Source organism: Monodon monoceros, unplaced genomic scaffold (assembly GCF_005190385.1).
Source record: "Monodon monoceros isolate NGI ecotype Baffin Bay Population unplaced genomic scaffold, NGI_Narwhal_1 Super_Scaffold_21, whole genome shotgun sequence".
Taxonomy (NCBI): Eukaryota; Metazoa; Chordata; class Mammalia; order Artiodactyla; family Monodontidae; genus Monodon; species Monodon monoceros.
Window position 1 is genome coordinate 111,259,436 of NW_021703778.1, and position 27,213 is coordinate 111,286,648.

Genomic DNA, 27,213 nt, shown 5'->3' on the forward strand with positions numbered 1-27,213 from the left:
TGTCCCCATTTCTGCTAAGAAAAGCAGAAGTGAGGGAAATGTGAGGGTTTGGGGATTTCTAAAAACTGTTCCTAAGTCCTCATTGTTATGTTATTACATTAAACTGTAGTTACGTGAATATAGTACTTGCCAGATCTTTTCTCTGGGAAACGCAAAGGAATTTCCCCATTCGAGTCTTACGTTTTAACTTTTTAGAGGACAGGAATTATAGTATTGTGCATACACAATAGGAGAGTTATACAGTTATGAGAGTTCATTACTCTTAAATTGCGTGGGTTTTTTTTTTTTCCCCACTCTGCATTTTTGCCTGTGGGGAAACTTAGGCTCTTAACTTGCCTAAAGGGCGTAAGGTACATTGCTGAGCCTGAATTGTTAGGTTTAAACATATGAGGTTGCTATTTTTGTACTTCAAAAATGGTAGAATATTGGCAGCTTTGTGTGGATCATAAAACAAAGTCTGTGTGTGTGTGTGTGTGTGTGTATAAAACATACCATGTATAAAGAAGACTTTAAATGTAAATGTATAATGTAAAGACTAATAATAAAACTAACACCACTATACCCACCACTTGGGTTAGGAAGCTCCCTAAGTGCACTGACTAACCTTTTCTTTCTTCTCCTAACCTCTTCTTTCCCCTACCCCACCCCCAACCCTAGCCAGGTAACACCACCCTGACAATGGTGTAAATGATATTCTTGTTTGTCGTTGTTAGGTTTGAAAACCTGTGTAGCAAAACTCAACCCCAGCTGTGTGAGGAAAAGGCAGTATTGTCACTGTTAGATGACAGCCCCCTGGAGATACATTCTTTCAGAATTTTACAGACAGTCTATCATGTTTCCAGGGTTACCCTTGAAGTCCGAAGACGTTCTGAATCCTGATCTTTTCTGTGTGATCTGCTTTTTTCTTCCCCCTCTGGAAGCTTTTAGAATCATCCCGTTGTCTCTGGTGTAATAAAATTTTATAGTAGAACAACTCGGTATTGTATGTTTGCCATCCATTAAGTTGGATATGCAATGGACTATTTCATTCTAGAAACTACTGTCTTTCTGTTTGGGGAAATGTTCTTTGGTTATTTCATTGATGACTCCCTTCTGTTTTCCCTGTTCTCTCTCCCTCTCTGTTACTCAGATGTCAGACCTCCAAGACTAGTCCTCTAAATTTCTTATTTTTTATCTCTTTGCTCCTTTCCCGGGAGACTTCCTCAGTGTTCTCTTCCTATTATTTGTTATTATAATTATTATTATTCATGGTGGCAGTCATGTTTTAACTCCCAAGGGCTTCTCTTTATTTTCTTCCTCTTAAAAAAGTCTGTTTCTCACAAAAGACCCCGAATAGCCAAAGCAATCTTGACAAAGAAAAATGGAGCTGGAGGAATCAGGCTCCCTGACTTCAGACTATACTACAAAGCTACACTAAACAAGACAGTATGGTACTGACACAAAAACAGAAATGTAGATCAATGGAACAGGATAGAAAGCCCAGAGATAAACCCTTGCACATATGGTCACCTTATCTTTGATAAAGGAGGCAAGAATATACAATGGAGAAAAGACAGCCTCTTCAATAAGTGGTGCTGGGAAAACTGGACAGCTACATGTAAAAGAATGAAATTAGAACACTCCCTAACACCATACACAAAAATAAACTCAAAATGGACTAAAGACGTAAATGTAAGGCCAGACACTATCAAACTCTTAGAGGAAAACATAGGCAGAACACTCTATGACATAAATCACAGCAAGATCCTTTTTGACCCACCTCCTAGAGAAATGGAAATAAACCCAAAAATAAACAAATGGGACCTAATGAAAATTAAAAGCTTTTGCACAGCAAAGGAAAACATAAACAAGATGAAAAGACAACCCTCAGCACTGGAGAAAATTTTGGAAATGAAGCAACTGACAAAGGATTAAACTCCAAAATATACAAGCAGCTCATGCAGCTCAATATCAAAAAAACAAACAACCCAATACAAAAATGGGCGGAAGACCTAAATAGACATATGTCCAAAGAAGATATACACATTGCCAACAAACACATGAAAGAATGCTCAACATCATTAATCATTAGAGAAATGCAAATCAAAACTACAATGAGATATCATCTCACACCAGTCAGAATGGCCATCATCAAAAAATCTACAAACAGTAAATGTTGGAGAGGGTGTGGAGAAAAGGGGACCCTCTTGCACTGTTGGTGAGAATGTAAATAGATACAACCACTATGGAGAACAATATAGTGGTTCCTAAACAAACTAAAAATAGAACTACCGTACGACCCAGAAATCCCATTACTGGGCATATACCCTGAGAAAACCATAATTCAAAAAGAGTCATGTACCACAATGTTCATTCCAGCTCTGTTTACAATAGCCAGGACATGGAAGCAACCTAAGTGTCCATTGACAGATGAATGGATAAAGAAGATGTGGCACATATATACAATGGAATATTACTCAGCCATAAAAAGAAACGAAATTGAGTTATTTGCAGTGAGGTGGATGGACCTAGAGTCTGTCATACAGAGTGAAGTAAGTCAGAAAGAGAAAAACAAATACCATATGCTAACACATATATATGGAATGTAAAAAAAAAAAAAATGGTCATGAAGAACCTAGGGGCAAGACGGGAATAAAGACGCAGACCTACTAGAGAATGGACTTGAGGACACGGGGAGGGGCAAGGGTAAGCTGGGACAAAGTGACAGAGTGGCATGGACATATATACCAAATGTAAAATAGATAGCTAGTGAGTAGCAGCCACATAGCACAGGGAGATCAGCTCGGTGCTTTGTGACCACCTAGAGGGGTGGGATAGGGAGGGTGGGAGGGAGACGCAGGAGGGAGGAGATATGGGGCTACATGTATATGTATAGCTGATTCACTTTGTTATAAAGCAGAAACTAACACACCATTGTAAAGCAATTATGCTCCAATAAAGATATTTAAAAAAAATCCTATGAGATAAAATAGTGTATTCAGAAACAGACTTTTTTTTTTTTTAACATAGTACTGCAGTGAACATTGTGGTACTTGACTCTTTTTTAATTATGGTTTTCTCAGGGTATATGCCCAGTAGTGGGATTGCTGGGTATAACGGTAGTTCTATTTTTAGTTTTTTAAGGAACCTCCATACTGTTCTCCATAGTGGCTGTATCAATTTACATTCCCATCAACAGTGCAAGAGGGTCCCCTTTTGTCCACACCCTCTCCAACATTTATTGTTTGTAGATTTTTTGATGATGGCCATTCTGACTGGTGTTAGGTGATACCTCATTGTAGTTTTGATTTGCATTTCTCTAATGATTAGTGATGTTGAGCATCCTTTCATGTGTTTGTTGGCAATGTGTATATCTTCTTTGGACATATGTCTATTTAGGTCTTCTGCCCATTTTTGTATTGGGTTGTTTGTTTTTTTGATATTGAGCTACGTGAGCTGCTTGTAAATTTTGGAGATTAATCCTTTGTCAGTTGCTTCATTTGCAAATATTTTCTCCCATTCTGAGGGTTGTCTTTTCATCTTGTTTATATTTTCCTTTGCTGTGCAAAAGCTTTTAATTTTCATTAGGTCCCATTTGTTTATTTTTGGTTTTATTTCCATTTCTCTAGGAGGTGGGTCAAAAAGGATCTTGCTGTGATTTATGTCATAGAGTGTTCTGCCTATGTTTTCCTCTAAGAGTTTGATAGTGTCTGGCCTTACATTTACGTCTTTAATCCATTTTGAGTTTATTTTTGTGTATGGTGTTAGGGAGTGTTCTAATTTCATTCTTTTACATGTAGCTGTCCAGTTTTCCCAGCACCACTTATTGAAGAGGCTGTCTTTTCTCCATTGTATATTCTTGCCTCCTTTATCATAGATAAGGTGACCATATGTGCGTGGGTTTATCTCTGGGCTTTCTATCCTGTTCCATTGATCTACATTTCTGTTTTTGTGTCAGTACCATACTGTTTTGTTTAGTGTAGCTTTGTAGTATAGTCTGAAGTCAGGGAGCCTGATTCCTCCAGCTCCATTTCTTTCTCAAGATTGCTTTGGCTATTTGGGGTCTTTTGTGTTTCCATAAAATTGTGAAATTTTTTGTTCTATTTCTGTGAAAAATACCATTGGTAGTTTGATAGGGATTGTACTGAATCTGTAGATTGCTTTAGGTAGTATAGTCATTTTCACAATGTTGATTCTTCCAATCCAAGAACATGGTATATCTCTCCATTTGTTTGTATTGGCCTTAATTTCTTTCATTGGTGTCTTATAGTTTTCTGTATACAGGTCTTTTGTCTCCTTAGGTAGGTTTATTCCTAGATATTTTATTCTTTTTGTTGCAATGGTACATGGGAGTGTTTGCTTAATTTCTCTTTCAGATTTTTCATCATTAGTGTATAGGAATGCAAGCGATTTCTGTGCATTAATTTTGTAACCTGCTACTTTACCAAATTCATTGATTAGCTCTAGTAGTTTTCTGGTAGCATCTTTAGGATTCTCAATGTATAGTATCATGTCATCTGCAAACAGTGACAGCTTTACTTCTTCTTTTCCGACTTGGATTCCTCTTATTTCTTTTTCTTCTCTGATTGCTGTGGCTAGGACTTCCAAAACTATGTTGAATAATAGTGATGAGAGTAGACAACCTTGTCTTGTTTCTGATCTTAGAGGAAATGGTTTCAGTTTTTCACCATTGAGAACGATGTTGGCTGTGGGTTTGTCATATATGGCCTTTATTTGAGGTAAGTTCCCTCTATGCCTACTTTCTGGAGGGTTTTTATCATAAATGGGTGTTGTGTTTTGTGGTAAGCTTCTTCTGCATCTATTGAGATGATCATATGGTTTTTATCCTTCAGTTTGTTAACATGGTTTATCACACTGATTGATTTACTTATATTGAAGAATCCTTGTATTCCTGGGATAAACCCCACTTGATCATGGTGTATGATCCTTTTAATGTGCTGTTGGATTCTGTTTGCTAATGTTTTGTTGAGGATTTTTGCATCTATGTTCATCAGTGATACTGGCCTGTAGTTTTCTTTCTTTGTGACACCTTTGTCTGGTATTGGTATCAGGGTGATAGTGGCCTCATAGAATGAGTTTGGGTGTGTTCCTCCCTCTGCTATATTTTGGAAGAGTTTGAGAAGGATAGGCGTTAGCTCTTCTCTAAATGTTTGATAGAATTTGCCTGTGAAGCCACCTCGTCCTAGGCTTTTGGTTTTGTAAGATTTTTAATCACAGTCTCAATTTCAGTGCTTGTTATTGGTCTGTTTATATTTTCTGTTTCTTCCAGGTTCAGTCTCAGAAGGTTGTGCTTTCCTAAGAATTTGTCCATTTCTTCCAGGTTTTCCAGTTTATTGGCATGTAGTTGCTTGTAGTAATCCCTCATGATCCTCTGTATTTCTGCAGTGTCAGTTGTTATTCTCCTTTTTCATTTCTAATTCTATTAATTTGAGTCTTCTCCCTTTTTTTCTTGAAGAGTCTGGCTAATGGTTTATCAATTTTGTTTATCTTCTCAAAGAACCAGCTTTTAGTTTTATTGATCTTTGCTATTGTTTCCTTCATTTCTTTTTCATTTATTTCTGATCTCTTTATGATTTCTTTCCTTCTGCTGACTTTGGGGGTTTGTTGTTCTTCTTTCTTTAATTGCTTTAGGTGTAAGGTTAGGTTGTTTATTTAAGATGTTTCTTGTTTCTTGAGGTAAGATTTTATTGCTATAAACTTCCCTCTTAGAACTGCTTTTGCTGCTTTTGCTTAATCCCAGTTTTTGGATCATCGTGTTTTCATTGCCATTTGTTTCTAGGTATGTTTTGATTTCCTCTTTGATTTCTTCAGTGATCTGTTGGTTATTTAATAGTATATTGTTTAGCCTCCATGTGTTTGTATTTTTTACAGATTTTTTCCTGTAATTGATATCTGGTCTCATAGTGTTGCGGTCGGAAAAGATACTTGATATCATTTCAATTTTCTTAAATTTACCAAGGCTTGATTTGTGACCCAAGATAGGATCTATCCTGGAGAATGTTCCATGAGCATTTGAGAAGAAAGTGTATTCTGTTGTTTTTGGATGGATGTCCTATAAATATCAATTAAGTCCATCTTGTTTAATGTATCATTTAAAGCTTGTGTCTCCTTATTTACGTTCATTTTGGATGAGCTGTCCATTGGTGAAAGTGGGGTGTTAAAGTCCCTACTATTGATTGTGTTACTGTTGATTTCCCCTTTTATGGCTATTAGCATTTGCCTTATGTATTGAGGTGCTCCTATGTTGGGTGCATAAATATTTACAATTGTTATATCTTCTTCTTGGGTTGATCCCTTGATCATTATGTAGTGTCCTTCTTTGTCTGTTGTAATAGTCTTTATTTTAAAGTCTGTTTTGCCTGGTATGAGAATTGCTACTCCAGCTTTCTTTTGATTTCTATTTGCATGAAATATCTTTTTCCGTCCCCTCACTTTCAGTCTGTATGTGTCTGTAGGTCTGAAGTGGGTCTCTTGTAGACAACATATATACGGCTCTTGTTTTTGTATCCATTCAGCCAGTCTGTGTCTTTTGGTTGGAGCATTTAATCCATTTACATTTAAGGTAATTATCAATATGTATGTGCCTATTAACATTTTATTAATTGTTTTGGGTTTGTTATTGTAGGTCTTTTCCTTCTCTTGTGTTTCCTGCCTAGAGAAGTTCCTTTAGCATTTGTTGGAAAGCTGGTTTGGTGGTGCTGAATTCTCTTACCTTTTTCTTGTCTGTAAAGGTTTTAATTTCTCTGTCAAATCTGAGTGAGATCCTTGCTGAGTAGGGTAATCTTGGTTGTAGGTTTTTCCCTTTCATCACTTTAAATATGTCCTGCTACTCCCTTCATGGCTTGCAGGGTTAATGCTGAGAGATCAGCTGTTAACCTTATGGGGATTCCCTTGTGTGTTATTTGTTGTTTTACCCTTGCTGCTTTTTTTTTCTTTTTTTTTTTTCTTTTTGCGGTATGCGGGCCTGTCACTGTTGTGGCCTCTCCCGTTGCAGAGCACAGGCTCCGGACGCACAGGCTCAGCGGCCATGGCTCACGGGCCTAACCGCTCTGCAGCATGTAGGATCTTCCCAGACCGGGGCACGAACCCGTGTCCCCTGCATCGGCAGGCGGACTCTCAACCACTGTGCCACCAGGGAAGCCCTCCCTTGCTGCTTTTAATATGTTTTCTTTGTATTTGATTTTTGATAGTTTTGATTAATATGTGGCTTGGTGTGTTTCTCCTTGGATTTATCCTGTATGGGACTGTCTGTGCTTCCTGGACTTGACTATTTCCTTTCCCATATTAGGGAAGTTTTCAACTATAATCTCTTCAAATATTTTCTCAGTCTTTTTCTTCTTCTGGGACCCCTATAATTTGAATGTTGGTGCATGTAGTGTTGTCCCAGAGGTCTCTGAGAGTGTCCTCAATTCTTTTCATTCTTTTTTCTTTATTCTGCTCTATGGTAGTTATTTCTACTATTTTATCTTCCAGGTCATTTATCCGTTCCTCTGCCTCAGTTATTCTGCTACTGATTCCTTCTACAGAATTTTAAATTTCATTTATTGTGTTGTTCATCATTGTTTGTTTGCTCTTTAGTTCTTCTAGGTTCTTGTTAAATGTTTCTTGTATTTTCTCCATTCTATTTCCAAGATTTTGGATCATCTTTACTATCATTACTCTGAATTCTTTTTCAGGTAGACTGCCTATTTCCTCTTCATTTGTTAGGTCTGGTGGATTTTTATCTTGCTCCTTTATCTGCTGTGTGTTTTTCTGTCTTCTCATTTTGCTTATCTTACTGTGCTTGGGGTCTCCTTTTTGCAGTCTGCAGGTTTGTAATTCCCGTTGTTTTTGGTGTCTGCTCCCAGTGGCTAAGGTTGATTCAGTGGGTTGTGTAGGCTTCCTGGTGGAGGGGACTAGTGCCTGTGTTCTGGTGGATGAGGCTGGATCTTGTCTTTGTGTTGGGCAGGACCGCATCCGGTGGTGTGTTTTGGGGTGTCTGTGACCTTATTATGATTTTAGGCAGCCTCTCTGCTAATGGGTGCAGTTGTGTTCCTGTCCTGCTAGTTGTTTGGCATAGAGTGTCCAGCTCTGGAGGTTGCTCATCGTTTAGTGGAGCTGGGTCTTAGCGTTGAGATGGAGATCTCTGGGAGGGCTTTTGCTGTTTGATATTATGTGGATCCAGGAGGTCTCTGGTGGACCAATGTCCTGCACTTGGCTCTCCCTTCTCAGAGGCACAGGCCTGACACATAGCCAGAGCACCAAGACCCTTTTGGGAGGTCAGAGGTCTTCTGCCAGTGTTCAGTAGGTGTTCTGTAGGAGTTGTTCCACATGTAGATGTATTTCTGATGCATTTGTGGGGAGGAAGGCGATTTCCACGTCTTAATCCTCCGCCATCTTGAAAGTCTCCCTTACAGAATTTTTATGAGAGGTTTTTTGGGGGGTTTTGCCTTCTCCTTTTGTAGTCTTCGCTTTTTCAGGTTTTTGTTTTCTTTAGTTGTTTTAGAGTCTAACATTTTGCAGGCTCTCCACAGCTGTCTGATAATTCTTTGCTGTCTGCTTATGGTTAAAGATGATCTAAAGAGCTGATTGGAAGCTCTGACTGTGTAGGTGGGGCTTGTTGCAGTTGACTTCACCAGCCGGGTGAACTGGGTGGGTCATTTGTTGGGGAATTCCCAATAATCAGAGTCTTTAGGTTTTTTTCCTTTTTCACAGGTCATATTCCCCAAAGGAGAGTTTTCAGTCCTCTGACTGCAGGGTAAAGGCCTTCCTGCCAGCGTTCTGAGGGCCAGTCAGGGGGGGAAAATCTGAGTTTCTCTGCATTTTGCTTTCAATATGCATGCATTCACTTAATCTCTACTTTCAGTATGGTGATCACACTGTCACATGTGCTTGGTATGCCAGGCTAGATTTCCTCTGACTTACCACATCCTCGTAATGAATCTTCAGACTTCCCTCCCCCACCCCAGCAGGGGCAATATGGATGGGGGCAGGGGCACACAAATCTAGGAATCTAAAATTTCTTCGGCAGCTTTTACCTGATTCTCCTTAGTTAACCACACACCCCCATTTAGCCTCCCCCCTTTGCTTCTAGTTCTGGAGTCTTGAGAGGTTGGGTTGGATCTTAGCTGACCCATCTTCAGATTTGACTCCGTTGGATCTGCAGGGTCAGTTACCACTTGTCTGTCTGCTTTCCAGCTTCCAGATTTTACTCATGTTGTCTCCCCTCTTATTCTCCATGTTTCTGTGGGTTTGTCATTTTAGAAAGACTCTGTATTATAGTTTTATTGGGAGTTTCAAGTGGGATTAAGTTTAGATGCACATGTTCTTTTTGCCTTCTAAACCTGAACGTTTATGTTCTACTCAACATGTTGAGAGATAAACACAAAAATCACCCAAGTCTATGATAATACCAAAAGAATCTCTCTTTTCTTTCTCTTTTTAAATTTTATTCTCTTTCCTTTCCTTTTCCTTTTGTGTTGTTCTTTTTTCGGCGGGGGTGTGTTTGGGGGGATCAGTAGGGCTTGGGAGGTCTAAATTTACTAATCCAGACTGTACTGTCTAATAATAGCTAATATTTATTGAATATTTTTCCATGTGCTTTGTATCTACATGCATCGAAATTAATCTCCATAATAAGCCAGTTTGTCTCTGCATTTTACCAATGTTGAAACAGAGGCTCAAGAGGAAATGTAACAGAGGTCCACACAGCTCTGACCTCGTAGAACCAAAATTTGAACCCAGGCAGCTGGACGCTAAAGATTGTGCTCTTAATTACTATTACTATTTTATTACTTAATCACTATGCTATTAAATAGTAGATATAAATTGGAAAAGTCTCTTTTAGTTTCGTTTACTGTGTAAACCCTTCTACTGTACAGATAGACAGCTTGGAACATTAACTGGAGATGTCCAAGGTATCTTTTATATACCTAGGTGTTTTTTATGTTTTGAACTGACAGGGCTGTTCCAGAAATAAAAGCAAATTGCTATAGTGTACAATTGTGTATGGCTCTGTACCAAGACAAAAGCTGTGTGAAGCAGTGCAGGTATGGAGAAGCTACACAAAATTTCAGTCCTCCAGAGCCCTACTTATCATATTCTTTCTCTTTTAGTCATTAAATGGTGGCTTATGAGCCTGAAAGTGTTTACATACTTTCCCAGTGTGAACAAATTATTCCCTGTACATGGACGGGATCTAGAACCCTAGGAGAAGTTTTTAATTAACCTTTTTTTTTTTTTTTTTTTTTTTTTTGCGGTACGCGGGGCTCTCAGTGTTGTGGCCTCTCCCATTGCGGAGCACAGGCTCCCGATGCGCAGGCTCAGCGGCCATGGCTCACGGGCCCAGCCGCTCCGCGGCATGTGGGATCTTCCTGGACCGGGGCATGAACCCGTGTCCCCTGCATCGGCAGGCGGACTGTCAACCACTGCGCCACCAGGGAAGCCCTAATTAACTTTTAAAAGTGGAAATTAATATGCATCAGAATAAGTTAATTTAATCTTCCTGAAATTAGTTTTCAGTCTTCAAAATACTATCCTTTCCTGCCTCACAGTGATCAAGGAAACACAGATATTTTACAGAAAAACTAAAAAGACCAAAGAATGCATGTAAATGTTTGGAGAAAAGTCACACTATGAGTCAGGAGCCAAATCTGCTGTCTTCTAGACAGCTCTGACTCTCAGCTGGATGGGGAAATCCATCCAGCTTAATGTTCTAAACATTTAGAAAATGTTTAATCATTTTCTAAAAGGCTGGATAACTGTGTGGATGCTAATGGCATAGACTGGAGAAGACATGGCAGGCAGGAAACACATCCCACACTTGACAGGATGTTCCCAAGTCAGGAAGGGCATTTCTCTTCCTTAGTAGAATTGTTTCATTGATTAAAGACAACATGAGATCATTGAAATCTCCCTAAAATATCAATGACTAACGAAAGCAGGATATAGGACACGGTGAGTCTCTTATAAACCCGTGGGATCATTTATGACATCATAATAAAGTAGTAGTATTTTGTGTATATACTTTCTTCCAAGAGATTCAAAGAGCTTTATAGACTTAGTCAGTCATCAGAGTTTTAAATCTGTGCTTAAAGCACATGGTCCCAGAGGTGGGAGCAGGACTCCAGCTCAGTGTCAGCCTCTCCTTTCTGGAACTATGCCACCACGCTTATGAAATTTCCACTCCTTGAATACCACCCAGTGAAAGCTTCCCCCTCTCTCCTCACCCCAGCTTCTGCTGCTTCTCTAAAACACTTCCTTTTCTCACCTTATCCCAATACTCCTATCTTCATTAAATGCTCATCTGGATCTTACATGGTATACAGCGCTTGAACAGTTCAGCATGGAAATATCATTGACCTTTAAGTAAGGAGTGATATTTCTTCCTTCCACTGTCTCTGGCAAGCAGCAGTAACTCTCAAACGTAGAACTGAGACTGAGGCTACCAGTGAGCAGCTGGCAGATGAAAACATGGTGAGAGCCTTGAGCCACAACCTTGGTGAGTTTCCTGCACTCTCCTCCTTGGTGGCATTTCCAGAGGTACACAGAAAAATGGTGAATTCAGCATTCACTCAAGGACTATTTCTAAGACAGGGATTCTCTTTCCAAAACATAGTTCAAGAGAAAAGTGAAAGGAACAAAGACAAAGAAGAGAATGAAACTGGATATTAGCTTACCTGCAGCCTGTAGGAACATAGAAACAAGTAGAAAACTCCATTGTTCTAGTATAAGTTATGACTTCCCTTGTTTCTTCTGCTGTTAACTTTGTGGAATGCACAGTGCATCAGTTACAAACACTGTGTTTGTGGTCTTCTGAGTTTGACAACACTGCCTCCATAGAGTTCATCAATCATTGTGCCCTGAAGTGGTTTCATTTTGTCTTAGTTTGTAGGAAACAATTGTCAAAATTAATTAATGCATGAAAGAAAATGATCCAAAGAGTCTTTATTTTCTTTTCCTAGTTTCTCTTGTCTGCCTTTGACTTAACACCATCATATCCTGAAAGACACCCAGACTCCAATAGGAAACCCCCCCGGACCATCCATCCTAGTTAATGACCCATGTTGCCATGAGGTTGTCTTTAGTGAAGCAATAGCATAAAAAGTGGACATGTGTTTCCTGGCTTTAGGGTTCCAAATGACCAGTGTGTAACTGGTGTGTAATCGGTATCTTTTCATGTTGGAACAATATGCAGGCTATTTGTGGTTGTTTTAAGAATTTCTCTTTGATTTTTTATGGAATTTTAAGTTTTTCTACTTATAAATAACTCAAAGTAGTCTCTTTAATGTCAACATTCTGTTTAAAATTAATCTACTTTCCTTCCCCAGCTCAGGTGCTGAACTACAGGTGTGTGTGTGTGTGTAAAGAGGGGGCAGCTCAAAGATGAAATCACCTCATGTCCTCCTTGGTGTGAGCACTTGCATGGCTTTATCTGAGAAAAGTGAGGCCTCCAAAAGCTTAGACCCATCGAGTGCATGAGGCCTTGCTCCTCAAACATGCTACGTGGTTGCAATTTGCACCTATAACAGCTTCTAACTGTTTCCAGGGAGAATAATTTCTACTTTTATCAAGCTCCCCTTCTATAGCAGATCCTTTAAAGAAAACTGTCCAGGGCTGAGTGCAAGAATCTTCAAACTTTCCTTGGTTCCTGAGAGCAATTGACACTCATTCATTTCGCACATCGAATAGCAGCCAGCATCAGAAGCTGCCAGGGAATGACACTGGGTTCAGTGTCCACGGAGTGCTGGGCTCTAACAGCAGAAGAGAATTGGGGGGCTGCTCCTAAGGCTAAGATAAGTAGAGCTTCTCACAGTTCCCTCACTGATTCATTAAAGGGGGGCAGGGAGGTTGGACAGAAGGTGGAGAGAGAGGTAGTTGAGGAAGGAAACAGACTTCAGCATTAAAATGCAGCCCCCTGGGACCACCTTATCAAATGGACCCCTAGGTGTTTCCTGAAGTCATTAAAAGGAAGAGACATTGTTAGAGAGAGCCTGCCCTGAAAGCCAGGTGGTTTGGAGATCATTTCTCCAAAAATCCTTTCATTTTACAAATTGCGAGTGATGACATTTTACATGTTTGTTGATGATGACTTGATAAATGACAACGCTGTTAAGGAGGGTCGGGGGCACCTTATTCACATTTTAGAATTAAAGAGATCTGAACAAATAAATGAGATAGGAATTTGGAATTCCTGACTCAGGCCAGAACCCCAAACCACAGATCTTATACTATGTAAATATCAATTTGGACTGGTATCTTTAATAGTAAATAGAGTGATATTAGATGACTGATGTTTCCATTATGGTTCCACCTGGAAATGCCTTTTGACCAAATGTTTACGTGGAGCAAGGGGCAGCCGATCAATTGTTATCCCCATCATTATCCCACACTGCAGCCAGGATGCAGAGGGCTGTAAATCTCCCCATTGTCCCCGCTTCTGCCACCTCCAGCCTCGCCTGGGCTTTTGCGCTTTTACATCCGCAGTCCGCTTGGCTCCCACTCCCAGTCTCGCGCCAGCTGCATCTCATCTGCGCCACAGGCAGCCCTCAAGCCTCCTCTACCACCCCCTCCAGCCTCCCTGGGCCACTGACTCACGTGTGGCACACAGAAAATGGAAGCTATCAGGAGGAATGACCTCACGTGTTGACGTAGTCACCGCACACAGGTGCACCAACCACGCAATCAAACCAATGAGCCTGTGCTCAAACTCACCTCGGTGCAAGAGGTATTCTCATTGCCTGTTCTCTAGATCTCCCCCTTTCTCAGAACCTTGTTCTCGCAATTATCCCTTCTATGCCTGTATCTTCAGCCTCTACCTTGCTATTGACTTTTTCTGACCAGAAGAGAAACATTCTCAAGTCTCTTCCATCTTAAAAAAACAAAAACAAAACCTCTTCCTTACTCAGTGAAGCTTCTGGAAGGTTGGAGGTTCTAAAGAGGCCACACCACTCAGTATCTGAAATGAAAAGCATAATTGATTGTGATTTTTGGTAAGCAAAAAAGAGCCGTGCTTGTAAGACAGTCTCTCTGGACAAAGCAGACTGCAGCTTTATATAGAGAGTTTAGGAAACCAAGTGAATTCGCCATCCTGCCCCCCATGGCATCATCAAAGTGCCGCCTCTGGGGTGCAGGCCATGTTTTGGTGTTTCTGTAGTGCTGATGCCTCATCTCTCCTTCCTTCTTGAAATGCTCCTTATAGTCTTTCTGAGAGACTGGTCACTGTCTCCTGGTTTTCTTCTATCTCTCTGGCCATTCCTCAGCTTCCATTAATGGCTTTTCTTATAACTCTATCATTTAAGTAATAGTATTACTCAGTTTTCATCCTCTGCTCCTTTCCTTCTGAGTCTGTTAGACCTCTTCCATTTGCTGATGGCTCCTGCCCATATGTGTTTCCTGATGACTCCAAATCTTTATTTTATCTCAAAGCCCTCTCCTAAATGAGTCACCTGACTGGCTGCCCATTGGGCATCTCCCGCCTGGGGATATCACGAGCTCCGCCTCTCATAGACCCTGTCTTGCTGCCATCATCCATCCAGTTGTCCAACTCTTCCTTGGTTTATTCCTCTCCCTGTTTCCTACATTCAGTCAATGACTACGTCTGATCAGTTCTGCTTTACTCACAGAGGGCTCCCTTCTCTCCATCCTTACTGCCAGCACCTCAATTCTCATTATCTGTTACCTGAATTACTGCAGAAGCCCCCTTACTTGATCTCCCTATTCTAGTCCAGCCTTCTTGCAATCCACAATTTTGACCTCTAAATGGGTAGTCATGTCACGCTCCTGTTTAAATCCTTTGTTTTTCTCCACTGCTTTCAGGTGGTAAAAGATTCCTTATCATGGTTTACACGGACCCCTGTGATCTGACCCCTACAGTCATTTCCAGCCTTATATCTCACACTCCCTGTGTCAACCTCCCACACCTCGGCGGTTCCCTGAATTCAGCACGCTAATAAAGAGCCCCCACCTTCAACATGCTGCTTCTTGTCCTTGGAAACTCCCATTCCTTGCCTGAGTTAATTCATCTGAAAACACAGCTCAGCCGTTGCTTCCTTTGTGGCGACTTCCCTGACCACTGTCCCTACCCCTGGTCTGATTTAAGTGCCCATTCTTTGTCCTCCTCCTTAGCACTTTTTACATCACATTACAGTCATTTGACTGCAACCTCCTGGAGGCTAAGGATAAATGTGTCTTTATATCGGTATCTGCATCCCCAGTACCCTCTGCCTAGTGACTGACAGAGAAGTTCATTTTTGATGAATGAACTGACCTTCTCACTTTATCAGGGCCACAATTTTAAATGTACACATGCACACTCATACATACCAAAAAAACCCTTGAATCTGATCAAGTCTCTAGGTCTAACTACCAATTTATAGGAAACATAGAAAGACTAGAGAATATGTTACATGATACCACAGGGATGCTGTTAGCAAAATCTAAATGTGGGAATTTCCATCAGACTAGCCTCTGCATTTCTTAACTGCAGTCAAGCAATCGCAATGTATGGAGTTCTTTTAGATGCCGATTTTTAAAAAATATGTAACCTAGAGAAATATAAATACTGATTGTATGTTTGATATTAAGGAATTATTGTTAATTTTTTTAGATGTGATAATGGTATTATGCTTATTTTTTTAAGAGTCCTTATACTTAGAAATACATTCTGACATATTCACAGTTGAAATGATATGACGTCTAGGATTTGTTTCAGAATAATCCGAGGCAGAAGTAGGTGCGGATATAGATGAAATTGGATTGGCCATGACCTGATAATTATTGAAGCTGGGTGATGGGCACATCATGCTATTCTGCTTATTTTTGTTTGTATTTAAAATTTTCTGTAGTAAAACTTTTTATTGTGGTAAAATATACGTAACGTACGATATATCATTTTAACCATTTTCAAGTGTATGATTCAGTGGCATTAAGTACTTTACGTTATTGTGCAACAATCCCCGTCATCCATCTCCAGAACTTCTTCATCTTCCCAGACTGAAACTCTGTACTCATTAAACAATAACTCCTTATTTCCCCTTCTCTGGCCCCTGGCAACCACCATTCTATTTTCTGTCTCTGTGAATTTGACTACTCTAGGTAACTCGTATAAATGAAATCATACAATATTCATCCTTTGGTGTCTGACTTATCGTCTTCAGGGTTCATCCAAGACCAAACTGGGCCTTCATAGGAAGGATAAAGGAGTATGTGACAAATATCCATGTGTACAGAATGGTCGGTATCCTGGAAAAGGCCATCCTCCCCTTGAGACTCTGAACAGGGATTAGGTTTAAATGAGAGAGATGTGGAAGAGTTTCCTTGAGCTTAGGGCAGTCCTGATGACAGAAGCCAAGATCCACTCTGGGGGACTTCCATGGTGGTGCAGTGGATAAGACTCCATGCTCCCTGGGGCTTCCCTGGTGGCGCAGTGGTTGAGAGTCCGCCTGCCGATGCAGGGGACACGGGTTCATGACCCGGTCCGGGAAGATCCCACATGCCGTGGAGCGGCTGGGCCCGTGAGCCATGGCCGCTGAGCCTGTGCATCTGGAGCCTGTGCTCCACAACAGGAGAGGCCATAACAGTGAGAGGCCTGCGTACCACCAAAAAAAAAAAAAGACTCCATGCTCCCAGTGCAGGGGCCCCGGGTTTGATCCCTGATCAAGGAACTAGATCCCACATGCATGACACAACTAAGAGTTTGCATGCCACAACTAAGGAGCCCGTGTGCCGCAACTAAGGAACTGGCGAGCCACAACTAAGGAGCCTGCCTGCTGCAACTAAGACCCGGTGCAAGCAAATAAATAAATAAATACTAAAGGGAAAAAAAAAAGATCCACTCTGGGATGTTCTCAACCTGGAGAACCCAGAGATGGTGAGGACAGTTCTGGACTTGCCTAAGGAGTCTGGAATCTGAGCCACACAGTAGAGCAAAATGCACAGTACAGCTGATTCTAGAGAATATTTAAAATTCCAAATTGATTCCAGAACTCTGGGTACTCAGTATCTCAAGGTTAAGCTGGAATCAGATCTCACCCACCTCCCCTCCCACATTGCTCCTTAAGATGTCTAAAGGATGATTCTCCAAAAACCAGAAGAGTAAAAACAAGTTGCAGCTTAATATTTGGTGCAAACATTTTCTGGTTTGGCTTCTATTCTAATTTGTTTTGTCTCTGGTAGGAATACATAAGAGGGTTGTTTTTTTTTTTTAATTCACAAGTGACATTACTCATAAGTGACTTACTTTTGGCGTAAAACTTCTGAAAGGTAGTTCCTGAGCTTAGGGTAAAAATACAATTGGCAGAGCTACATGTGGTAGAAATAAGTGCATAGGGATGCTCAGGAAATAGAAAAGCTGCCTGAGAGGTGGGAGAGGCCAATGAGAGCAAGAGCTTTTCTGAGTAATCCTAAATAGCAAGTGTAACTTCCTCTCCCTATTCTTAACTTTTTACCTCCCCCTCTGCAGTCTCTGACATTTCCTGAGTTGTGTGGACTGTAGATCTTCAAAACTCTAAAGTCTTTGGGATTTGATGTCTACAGACATTAGAAGTTCTATGCCAGTTCTTCCAGCAAGATAGCTATAATCAATATGCCTCGTATATAGGAATATTAATTACAGGATAAGTTCAGGAAGGAGGGTTTTGGGAACAACCCAAATATCCATCGACATGAATAGATAAACAAAATGTTGTATATACACACAATGGAATACTATTCAGGCTTAAAAAGGAATAAAATTCTGGTATGTGCTCTGTCTTTTAATTGATGTATTAAAACCCTTTATATTTTATGTTATTATTGATACGTTAGGGCTTACGCCTGCCATTTTATTTTTTGTTTTCTATCATCTCTGTTTTCTGTTTCTGTTTTATTTTTCCTGCCTTCCTGTGGGCTACTTTAACTTTTTTTAGAATTCCATTTTTATGTGTCTATAGTGGGTATTTTGTTTTGTTTTTTAATCATGTTTTTGAGTATACTCTTTGTATAGCTTTTTTTTTTTTTTTTTTTTTTTGCGGTACGTGGGCCTCTCACTGTTGTGGCCTCTCCCGTTGCGGAGCACAGGCTCCAGACGCGCAGGCTCAGCGGCCATGGCTCACGGGCCCAGCTGCTGCGCGGCATGTGGGATATTCCCGGACCGGGGCGCGAACCCGTGTCCCCTGCATCGGCAGGTGGACTCTCAACCACTGCGCCACCAGGGAAGCCCCTGTATAGCATTTTTAATGGTTGCTGTAGGTATTACATGTGTATACACGTACACACACATATAACATTACAGTCTCCTGGTGTTATCACTCCAGCAGGTTTTCTGTGTTGCTAGACTGCGTCTTTTCTGGTCCTTTGGCTAGTGAGAACTGGCCTTTGTTGGTCTTTTTTTTGTCTGCATCCATTGGCATTTCCAGGTTGCTGGCTTCTTGATCTCCAAGTATAGGATATATGAGGCAAAAAGGAAATCCAAGCAACACCAACATGTCATTCCTCATGTCCCAAGGTCCCTAGCCAGTCTACCTTTTTGTCTCTACTTTTCAAAGTCTTACGTTTGTTTTATATATAACATCTGGGGTTTTAGTTGTACGTGGTGGAAGAAATAGGGAAAAGTACATCCACTCCATCTTCCCAGAAGTGGAAATTTCTCCCCATTTTATTTTTGATCTAACATAGAATTAAGGTGAATTTACTTTTTCTTTACTATTCTGAGTATACCTATGACTCTGACCCAGCCCACTGGACCCAGCCTTGGAATTTACCCCAGAGGAAGTAGGCTCATAGCTAGATTGTCCACAGAATTTCAGGCAAGTGCCTCTATTCCATACACTCATCTTTCTTTCCTGTGTCTTTATTCTCCCTTGTTTGCATCATTCTCAGAGAGCTGCTACTAGTAGAGACCTCTCAGCCACAAGATGGTGCCTCAGAGTAGTTCAGGGTAAGCCTTTTCTGCTGGTCCTTGGGCCCCTACCTTTAACTTAATATTAGTAAACTCAAGGCTATTTATCTAAACCAGGGTATAGATGTGAAGACCCAATTGTGTTTTTCTTTAAGCCATGTCTTCTCAAATGCATGGAATCAGTATCAAAAATTGGTTTTGTTTGATTTTTTTTTTTGTATCTCTACAATAACTTTGTGGGAATTCATATAGGAATTTTTAGAAAGCAATCGTCATTCCTCTTAATGAATCCAGTTGTCATTTTGTATCTGGGCTCGTTGAAAATAATCTGTAATCTCAGCATAGCTTTAATAAAGGAATGTTATAAATGCACTTTGAAGGAGATGCACTCTCAATGTCTTTTGGGGTGTTTGAATCCATGAACCAAACTTTTTTAGTGAAGATGTTTACTTTTAATTACTAACCCAACTTTTAAAATAGTGGCTTATAAGATTATGTAAAAATGCATAGAATAAATAGACTGGCAAAAACATGTTAGCAGTCTTTGGGTAGTGAGGTATGAGTGATTTCTTCTTTCACCTTCTTGTCTATATTTTTCAAGTTTTCAATAATGAGCTACTTTTATGATAGATTAAAAATAGAGGTAGGCATATTCTTCAGCTAATCAGAAAATGTTTATTAACCATCCAGTATATGTAGAGCCAGCATATACATCTTCCCAGGCTTGAGAGTTGGGTAAGAAAATTATTAGGCACTCCCTCACTAAAGGCAGGGGCCATGTCTTTCAAAATTTTGTAAGCTGTGATACCTACCATGTGCCTTATACATAGAGAGGCCTGGGAAATAACTGTTGAATGAACACAGAAGCCATTATTCATAGCTTTGAAGGGAAGAATTTTATTTTACTGGTCATAAAGCTTTGGGTCAGAGTCCTCACACTGGTCTTGATACACTTCTCTGCTTGAGTATCAGCTCACATTCAGTGGCCAACTTGTGTCTATTCTGTCCTTTAATTCTAGAACTAAGAATTCGTGATAATAAAACTCACTACTGTTTCCTAAAATAATAAGATTAGTAATGGAGTTGGATGGGCCAAAAAAATACATAAATCCAAAGCATTAAACAGTAATTTAAAAATTCAGCCCTTGTTATTAATTCATTATTAGACTAACAGGAGTCTGCATGTGTATTAGACATAACAGGTACTCAAGCAATATTTGACAACTGACCAAATAAATAAATGAAATTTTATTGATCAGAGAATTTTAAATAATATCCTGAAAGTCTACATGGGAAGAAATTTATGAGTAAGGGGAAGCTAGACTAAAGAAAATGCCTTTTCTAACCAAGACCCAAGAAAATTAAGGATTTCTTCAGTGACTTTCAACTTGTGATTTTCGTAGGCCCAGCAGTTGTTGTTTTTTTTAAAAAAAATTTTTTTAAAAATTTTATTTACTTTTGGCTGTGTTGTGTCTTCGTTGATGCACATGGGGTTTCTCTAGTTGCGGCGAGTAGGGGCTACTCTTGGTTGTGGTGTGCAGGCTTCTCATTGCGGTGGCTTCTCTTGTTGCAGAGCATGGGCTCTAGGGTACACGGGCTTCAGTAGTTGTGGTGCGTGGGCTCAGTAGTTGTGGCACATGGGCTTCGTTGCTCCGCAGCATGTGGGATCTTCCCAGACCAGGGATCGAACCAGTGTCCCCTGCACTGGCAGGCAGATTCTTATCCACTGCACCACCAGGGAAGTCCCAGCCCAACAGTTTTTATAAATTACAGAACTTTTATACTTCTGATACACTATTATATAACTTAAGTTATAGTTTTTCATTAGCTTTTACATATTATACTTAGTAATACCCATTAATAGCTTAGTTTAATAGGTTGTACATAAAAGTAATCTATGGACTTTTCCTTATGAAATAATGAATGTAAGCAAGCTCACCAAAGTACTAGATTTACTAAAAATCCCAGTGTAAACTTTTGAGAGGAGTTCATGTGCGCACAAGACACGTGGAAAGTGGAGAGAATGGGGAGTAGATTCACAGAGTGGAAAATAAGCTAGAGAATGGAAATTGACAGACCTTTGGGAGGAAAAAGGGATTTCAGTGAAAGGTAGCAGTCTCAGCAGAGTCATGACATGGAAAAGTTGACTGAAAAGTCAGAATTCTGGCCATTTACAAACTTAAAAAAAAAAAGTAGAACCCTTTACTCAAACGAAAGCCTATGCAGAATACCAATATGTAAATACTGTATACAAAAGCTGAGCTGTTTGGGTTGAAACAAGGTTGGGAGTGTGTAGGAACCAAACCCCATCCTTCTTAGTCCCCCTACCTCTATCCCCATGAACTCTAGGGAACACGGTCTATGCTTAGAAACCTCCCCAGGTATCCAGTGTAGCCTGGCCGGTGGGCAGGTGTTAGACATTAAGTTGTGACAAGGGAGCATTTTCCTCATGCTTATTTGCAAAGATGGACTGTTATTTTAAGGAATGTTTTCTCACCTCTTACCGGAAAAGACTATTTGACCATTGAGATTACCATCTGCAAGAATCAATCCCCTTACTTGAGATTCTTCCCTTGACCCTCTTGGGGACTGGCTTTGTGTTTTTTAGCTCTTAGATGTGGTCTCTCAACTAGCCAAGCAGAATCTTCAAGTGCTGGTCCTGGGCCGGAAGCATATGTTAAAGCAGAATTCCCGGTGGAGGAAGGATGATATGGAAAAGGTGCAAAAGCAAGCCAGCTTTTTTTTTGCTGACAACATGTAGGTATTGAAGTTATTAAGTGAGTTACACTAGGCTCCAGTCATCTGCTTGTTACCTATTTTTTGCCATTTTTAAAAGTGCATGTGTGTGTACGTATGTATGTATGTATATATATTCAGCCTCATTCCAAAAAAAAAAAATTTAAGACAGCTTACAAAAATATAGTTTTTACAGCAGGATAAACTTAAATAGATGAGGAAATCAGGTTAAAGGAGAAATGAGTTAAAGCCCAAAATGAGATTAGTACACAGAATGCATGCCATAAATTCCTAAATAGATCATTTAACAAATATTTTACAAATACGAGCACCTTCTGTGTTCTTGGAGAAACAGCAGTGAACAAGACCAAGTCCCTGCCCTCTTGTGACTTAACAGTAAACAAATAAACAGGTAATGTAATTCCAGGCAGTGATCAAAGCTGTGAAGACCATGAAGCAGAGTAAGGAGCTGGAAGGGGACTAGATCGGGGATAGGTCAGAGAGGAGTGGAAAAAGCCTTTGGGAGGGGACAGATCTGAAGGGAACGAGTGAGTCATTTGAGAAAGGGGGAAGGGTGGTGGGAAGAAGCTACCAGGCAGAGGGAACAGCAAGTGTTGAAAAGGGCCTGAGGCAGGAATGAGGAAGGCTGGCAGGCCAGTGTGGATGGGCTGGGGGCAGCAAGAGGGAAGGTTGTCAGTTCTGAGGTCCGAGAAAAGGCAGGGACCACATTGCAGAGTTCCTCGTGGGCTCTGGATTTTATTCTCAATGTAAAGGGAATGTTGCTATGAGCTACAGCTTCCCAGGAAGCCAAAGGAACATGGAAAACATGGTCAGCGACAAAATATACAGTGTCCACAGAGTATGAAAAAGCAGCTGATCGGAAGGAGCACAGATCCACAACAGCATGTATTAACTTTCAGCATGCGTTTAGGTTTTCACACTGTTCATGCTGACAAAGGTTTACTTCCGACTTTGCACGGATAATGAGCGCACCTCAGCCCCAAGTCTAGGTTTCATTAGATTGAATGTTATAACTTCAAGGTTTGTCAGTATTCCCCAAATCATTTCTTCTTAAAAAGGGCAAATGGGGGAATTCCCTGGCAGTCCATTGGGTAGGACTCGGCACTCACTGCCGTGGCCCAGGTTCAATCCCTGGTCAGGGAACTAAGAATCCTGCAGGCTGCACAGCGTGTTCCCCTCCTCCCCCGAAAAGAAAGGTCAAATGGCACTCAGTGCACAAAGCTGGAAGCTAACCCCTCCTTCAGATCCCAAACCAAATCCCATTTTTCTTTAGCTAAGCCCTTTTATTTATTCATGGGAGGGGGGTGCTTCCATCTCTCCAGGACTATAAGACAATAATAATGCTCTTCATGCAGTCACCTTAGGCAATACTGGGTAAACCTTAAGAGCGCAGGCTTGGGAATGAATCCACCCAGGTTTAGATCATGGCCCTGCCGCTTCCTGTCTGGGAAGGCGTTTTCCTTCTCTGTGTTTTCTTTTCTTCATATGCAACCCTCATGAGGATTAAATGAGAAGATAACTTGCAAATCATACAGCACCAAGTACATGGCAGGCGTGTATGTTTGTTGCTGTCACCATCATCATTATTCTTCTTAGGTGGAAGAACTGGATAAATGCAGTGTTATAACCAAGAAGCCTGTTGGAAATTGGTCTCATGTTTGGTTTGGAGCCTGTATTTATTGCATACACTGAAGTTCCCAACCCAGTTGTAAAGATTGATTCAGGGACATTCTATGGCTTTGGATTTGAGTATTTACATTTGTAACATTAACTCTGTTTTCCATTAATGTGCCGAAGAAGCCTGTTCAACCACGTGGTAGAGAGCGCAGTATAGTGAATCCCCACGTGGCTGTCACCCCGCTCCAACAGTCAACATCATTTGTTAACCTTGCTCCATACAACCTCCACATGTTTTCTCTTTTCTTTTCCTCTCTCTTTTTCCTGGAGATTTTTCAGACAGATCCCAGTTGTTTTATCATTTCACTTGAAATACGTCAGTATAAGGTAAACTTTAAAGGGTCCACTTCGGGTCATTTGGATCAAGGCATAGGGCTTATCACATGTTGCTGTCCAAATCTCCTGAGCCAGGGCAGCCACCACTGTTTTTACAGCACACGTATTCAAGTGGTCAGCGCTGATGTTGAGGGCCCATTGGCGGCTTTGTGCTCCTGGCTCTTCTCAAGTTGGAGATGCCTTTGGGTGCTGATCAGGATGACTACCCAGAAGCTGCTTGGGGATAACCAGTTTCCGCTTTGAGGTCAGCCCCTTACTTTTGCAAGAAATTGTCATCCTGCCCTGTTAGTATTATGAATTTGAGTGAGGAAAGGAGACGGGGAAAGGTGTGCTCTGTGGTAGATGAAGCAGATAGGAAACACACCCTGGGAACACAGAGACCCAGCTTTCGAGTATGAAGAGAGAATTACTGTTAGAGTTCTCCATTCTAGTGGAAGAGCCCAGTTGAGCTGCTAAGAATCCCTAGCATTAGCATTCCTTTTCCCTTAGCCTTCCATCTGTGTTCTAGATAGTGTTGTCTACCAGCTAGGACTTGCAGGCGGCTCTTACGTATCACTGAGATCATGTCAGTTAAGAAAGCAGAACACTTCTGAGGAAAGCAAGTAAGAAGAAAACAGCATGGTGAAGAATGCTATTCTTTGCCTCTTTGGGCAAAGATTGTGTTCTTTCTTATGTGTTCTTTCTGATTGTGTTCTTTCTTATGCCTGACTCAGCTCAGAGGACGATCCATTCCTTCTGTATGCCACACTGCACTCGGGGGACCACTGCAAGTTTATCACAAAAGATCTGATGCGGGACCACAAGGCCTGTCTGCCTGATGCCAAGACCCAACGCCTGTTCTTTAAGTGGCAGCAGGGACATCAGCTGGCAATTGTTAGTAGGCATCCGGGATCAAAAGTAACTTTTCAGGTGTGTTACCTGTTCTCTACATAATGTCAGCAGAGCCAAGTAGATAGTAAGCATGCGGCATAGTCAAAGAATGTTGCAACTAGTTCTCAATGTTTTATTTTACTTTTAAATATTGATTGATTGATTGATTGATGTGTTTGGCTGCACTGGGTCTTAGTTGTGGCATGCATGCAGGATCTAGTTCCCTGACCAGGGATCGAACCCAGGCCCCATGCATTGGGAGCATAGAGTCTTAACCACTGGACCACCCGTGAAGTCCCTCAATGTTTTATATTTCTCAGCTTTAGTTTGGTATTTGGAATTACCCAGATCCTAGAAACACAGAGTCTGCCAGAGCAAAGTTTTCATAGGCCAACCCCACGTTAATTGACATATTGAAAACACCTGAAATGTCATCAGTTGTGACATCAGTTATGTCATCAATTACAAATCCTCATATGTGTTTTTTATTCTCCTGTTTATTTGCAATAGCTCAAAATTCCTTATTTCTTATGGTTCATCATAACTTCTATTTCTGCTAAATAACTCCTTTTTCCTGTTTAATCCACTGCTGTGGCACAGTCTCAATTGAGTTCTTTTTTGATTCTAGTTTAAATACCTGTAAGTACAAGGATTCCTCCTGCGTGAAAGCAAAGGGAGAAAATCTAAAGGCGAATTACGACAGAAAAATACACTAGCCAATGATAAATATGGTCCAGTGGTCAAAAAATATATGAAACAACATTTATAGGAAATATGGTATCAAATTACCACAGAGATACAGTCAGTCACTAACAGTTCTGTTAGTTTCAAGCGTACAGCAAAGTGATTCAGTTATACATATATATGTATATATATATATATATATTCTTTTTCAGATTCTTTTCCATTATAGGTTATTACAAAATATTGAGTGTAGTTCCCTGTGCTATACCGTAGGTCCTTGTTGTTTACCTGTTTTACATATAGTAGTGTGTATGTGTCAATCCCAACTCCTAATTTATCCCACCCCCTACGGCCCCCCACCCCCGGCATTCATCTTCACAGAGTTAGCTGCTCTTTCAAAATCCATTGTTAAGTAAGACAGAGAATACATCTCTGAAGCAAACTGAGAAGCTGTCAGAAGAGAAAGGGAAATGGCTAGGTATTCCTTTAGTGTTGTTCTCAATGTGTGGTTCCCTTTTAAATTCAACAGCATATTCTCATCTATGACACCGTGGTGCAAACAACGGGAGACTCGTGGCACATACCTTATGATGACGACGTGGTGGAAAGATATTCCTACGAAGTGCCAACCAAATGGCTTTGCCTTCACCGGAAGACATAAAGACTCTTACCCCCATGCTAAACTTGTGTTTGGGTGTCCTCTTGGTTGGCATCAGAGCTCTTAAGTTGATGGTTGATGCTTGTTTAGAGCATTGCTTCTGTCCTGTCTGATCTAGTTTGTCCTGTTTGGTCCAGTTGGTTTGCATATCAATAAATTGATTTTTTAATTAAATAAGATATAATATCTTTTCATAACCAGTTGCATTTTTTCCCCTAACATTTGTTAGGATTTGAGGCTTATCCAAAGTTGGGGAACTTGGTGCAGAGTGATACCTACCTTTCTCCTATTGAGCCAGCTATTCCACTTACTTGGGCAACAGGGTCTTCTGGTATCCATTTTGCTACCCTTCCAGGTCCACCAATAGCAGAACCAATCCATCTGGCCCTGGGTTCTGGGTTGTTTGTAAACCCTTTCTCCATTTCTGATATCATCTCATCCTCTATATGTTATCTCCTTCCCACACTGAATCACTTGTGGTCTGCTCTGATGAGCTGGCCCAGATGTCAGAGGTGTATTAGCAACTTCTACTTATCACCCAATGATTTGGGTTGGAGGAAAGGGAGCAATTCCTTCTCTTTAGATTATGATTCTTTCTTCTTCATCCTATAATGCCTTTTCCAGACTAATTCAACATTTTGTGAACACTATTAATGCCATCACTTGGTATGAGGGCTTTCTAAAGTATATAGATTATTTTCATTTTATCAAGTTTGACTTACTTTACCAAAGTGAGTAAGTTGTTGCCTCTCTGTTTTACTCCCTTGCTAGGCAGCTTGTATCTTGATTTTAGCTGAAAATATTCGTGTCTGTAACACTTCATAACAGTTCTTTCCTTACTCATACGTACTGTACAATTTGATATTCAAGAGCAGACAAAACCAGTCTATGGTGATAAAAATCAGAATACTAGTTGCCTGAGGAAAAGGGCACAAGAGAATTTTGTGGGGCTGATGGAAAGTTCTGAGTGGTGCTGACATAGGTGTATGTATATATTAGTCAAATTCATCACACTAAACACTTAAAATTGATGCATTTACAACAACGTAACTGAAAAAAGTATGTTAGCATAAAAGTTATTTACATGAAAAAACAATGACTTCATTTATATCAAACAATGTACATGGATATAAGTAAGGTGTGTATTATGCACAGAGACAATTCAGGAAAAACAGAGGAGGGGATGTTTTACCTCCTTACGCCATTGTTGTATTCAACACTGCTGCCCCCTAGAGGAAGGGGCTCTCCAGACAAGTGCCTGATAAATTGAGGGCATTGAAAGATGCTGAGAATCGGAAAGCTCTCATAAATCCAACCTGTTTATTTTCTAGATTTCATGAACTACGTACTTAGAACACTGTGCTCTCAGCGAGCT

General features: G+C 40.6%; 1 protein-coding gene across 5 annotated transcripts in view; it reads left to right on the top strand.

Annotated features, from left to right (window-relative positions):
- Positions 1-26,011, top strand: part of PRORP (protein only RNase P catalytic subunit) — a 121,997-nt gene extending 95,986 nt beyond the window's left edge. For all 5 annotated transcript variants that reach the window (XM_029236449.1, XM_029236453.1, XM_029236450.1 and 2 more), the window contains 3 exons: positions 21,465-21,613; positions 24,340-24,535; positions 25,710-26,011. In XM_029236449.1, the coding sequence (XP_029092282.1) occupies positions 21,465-21,613; positions 24,340-24,535; positions 25,710-25,841 (477 nt within the window). In that variant the 3' untranslated portion in view covers positions 25,842-26,011. The remainder of the gene's footprint in view (positions 1-21,464; positions 21,614-24,339; positions 24,536-25,709) is intronic.
- The last annotated feature ends 1,202 nt before the right edge of the window (positions 26,012-27,213 follow it).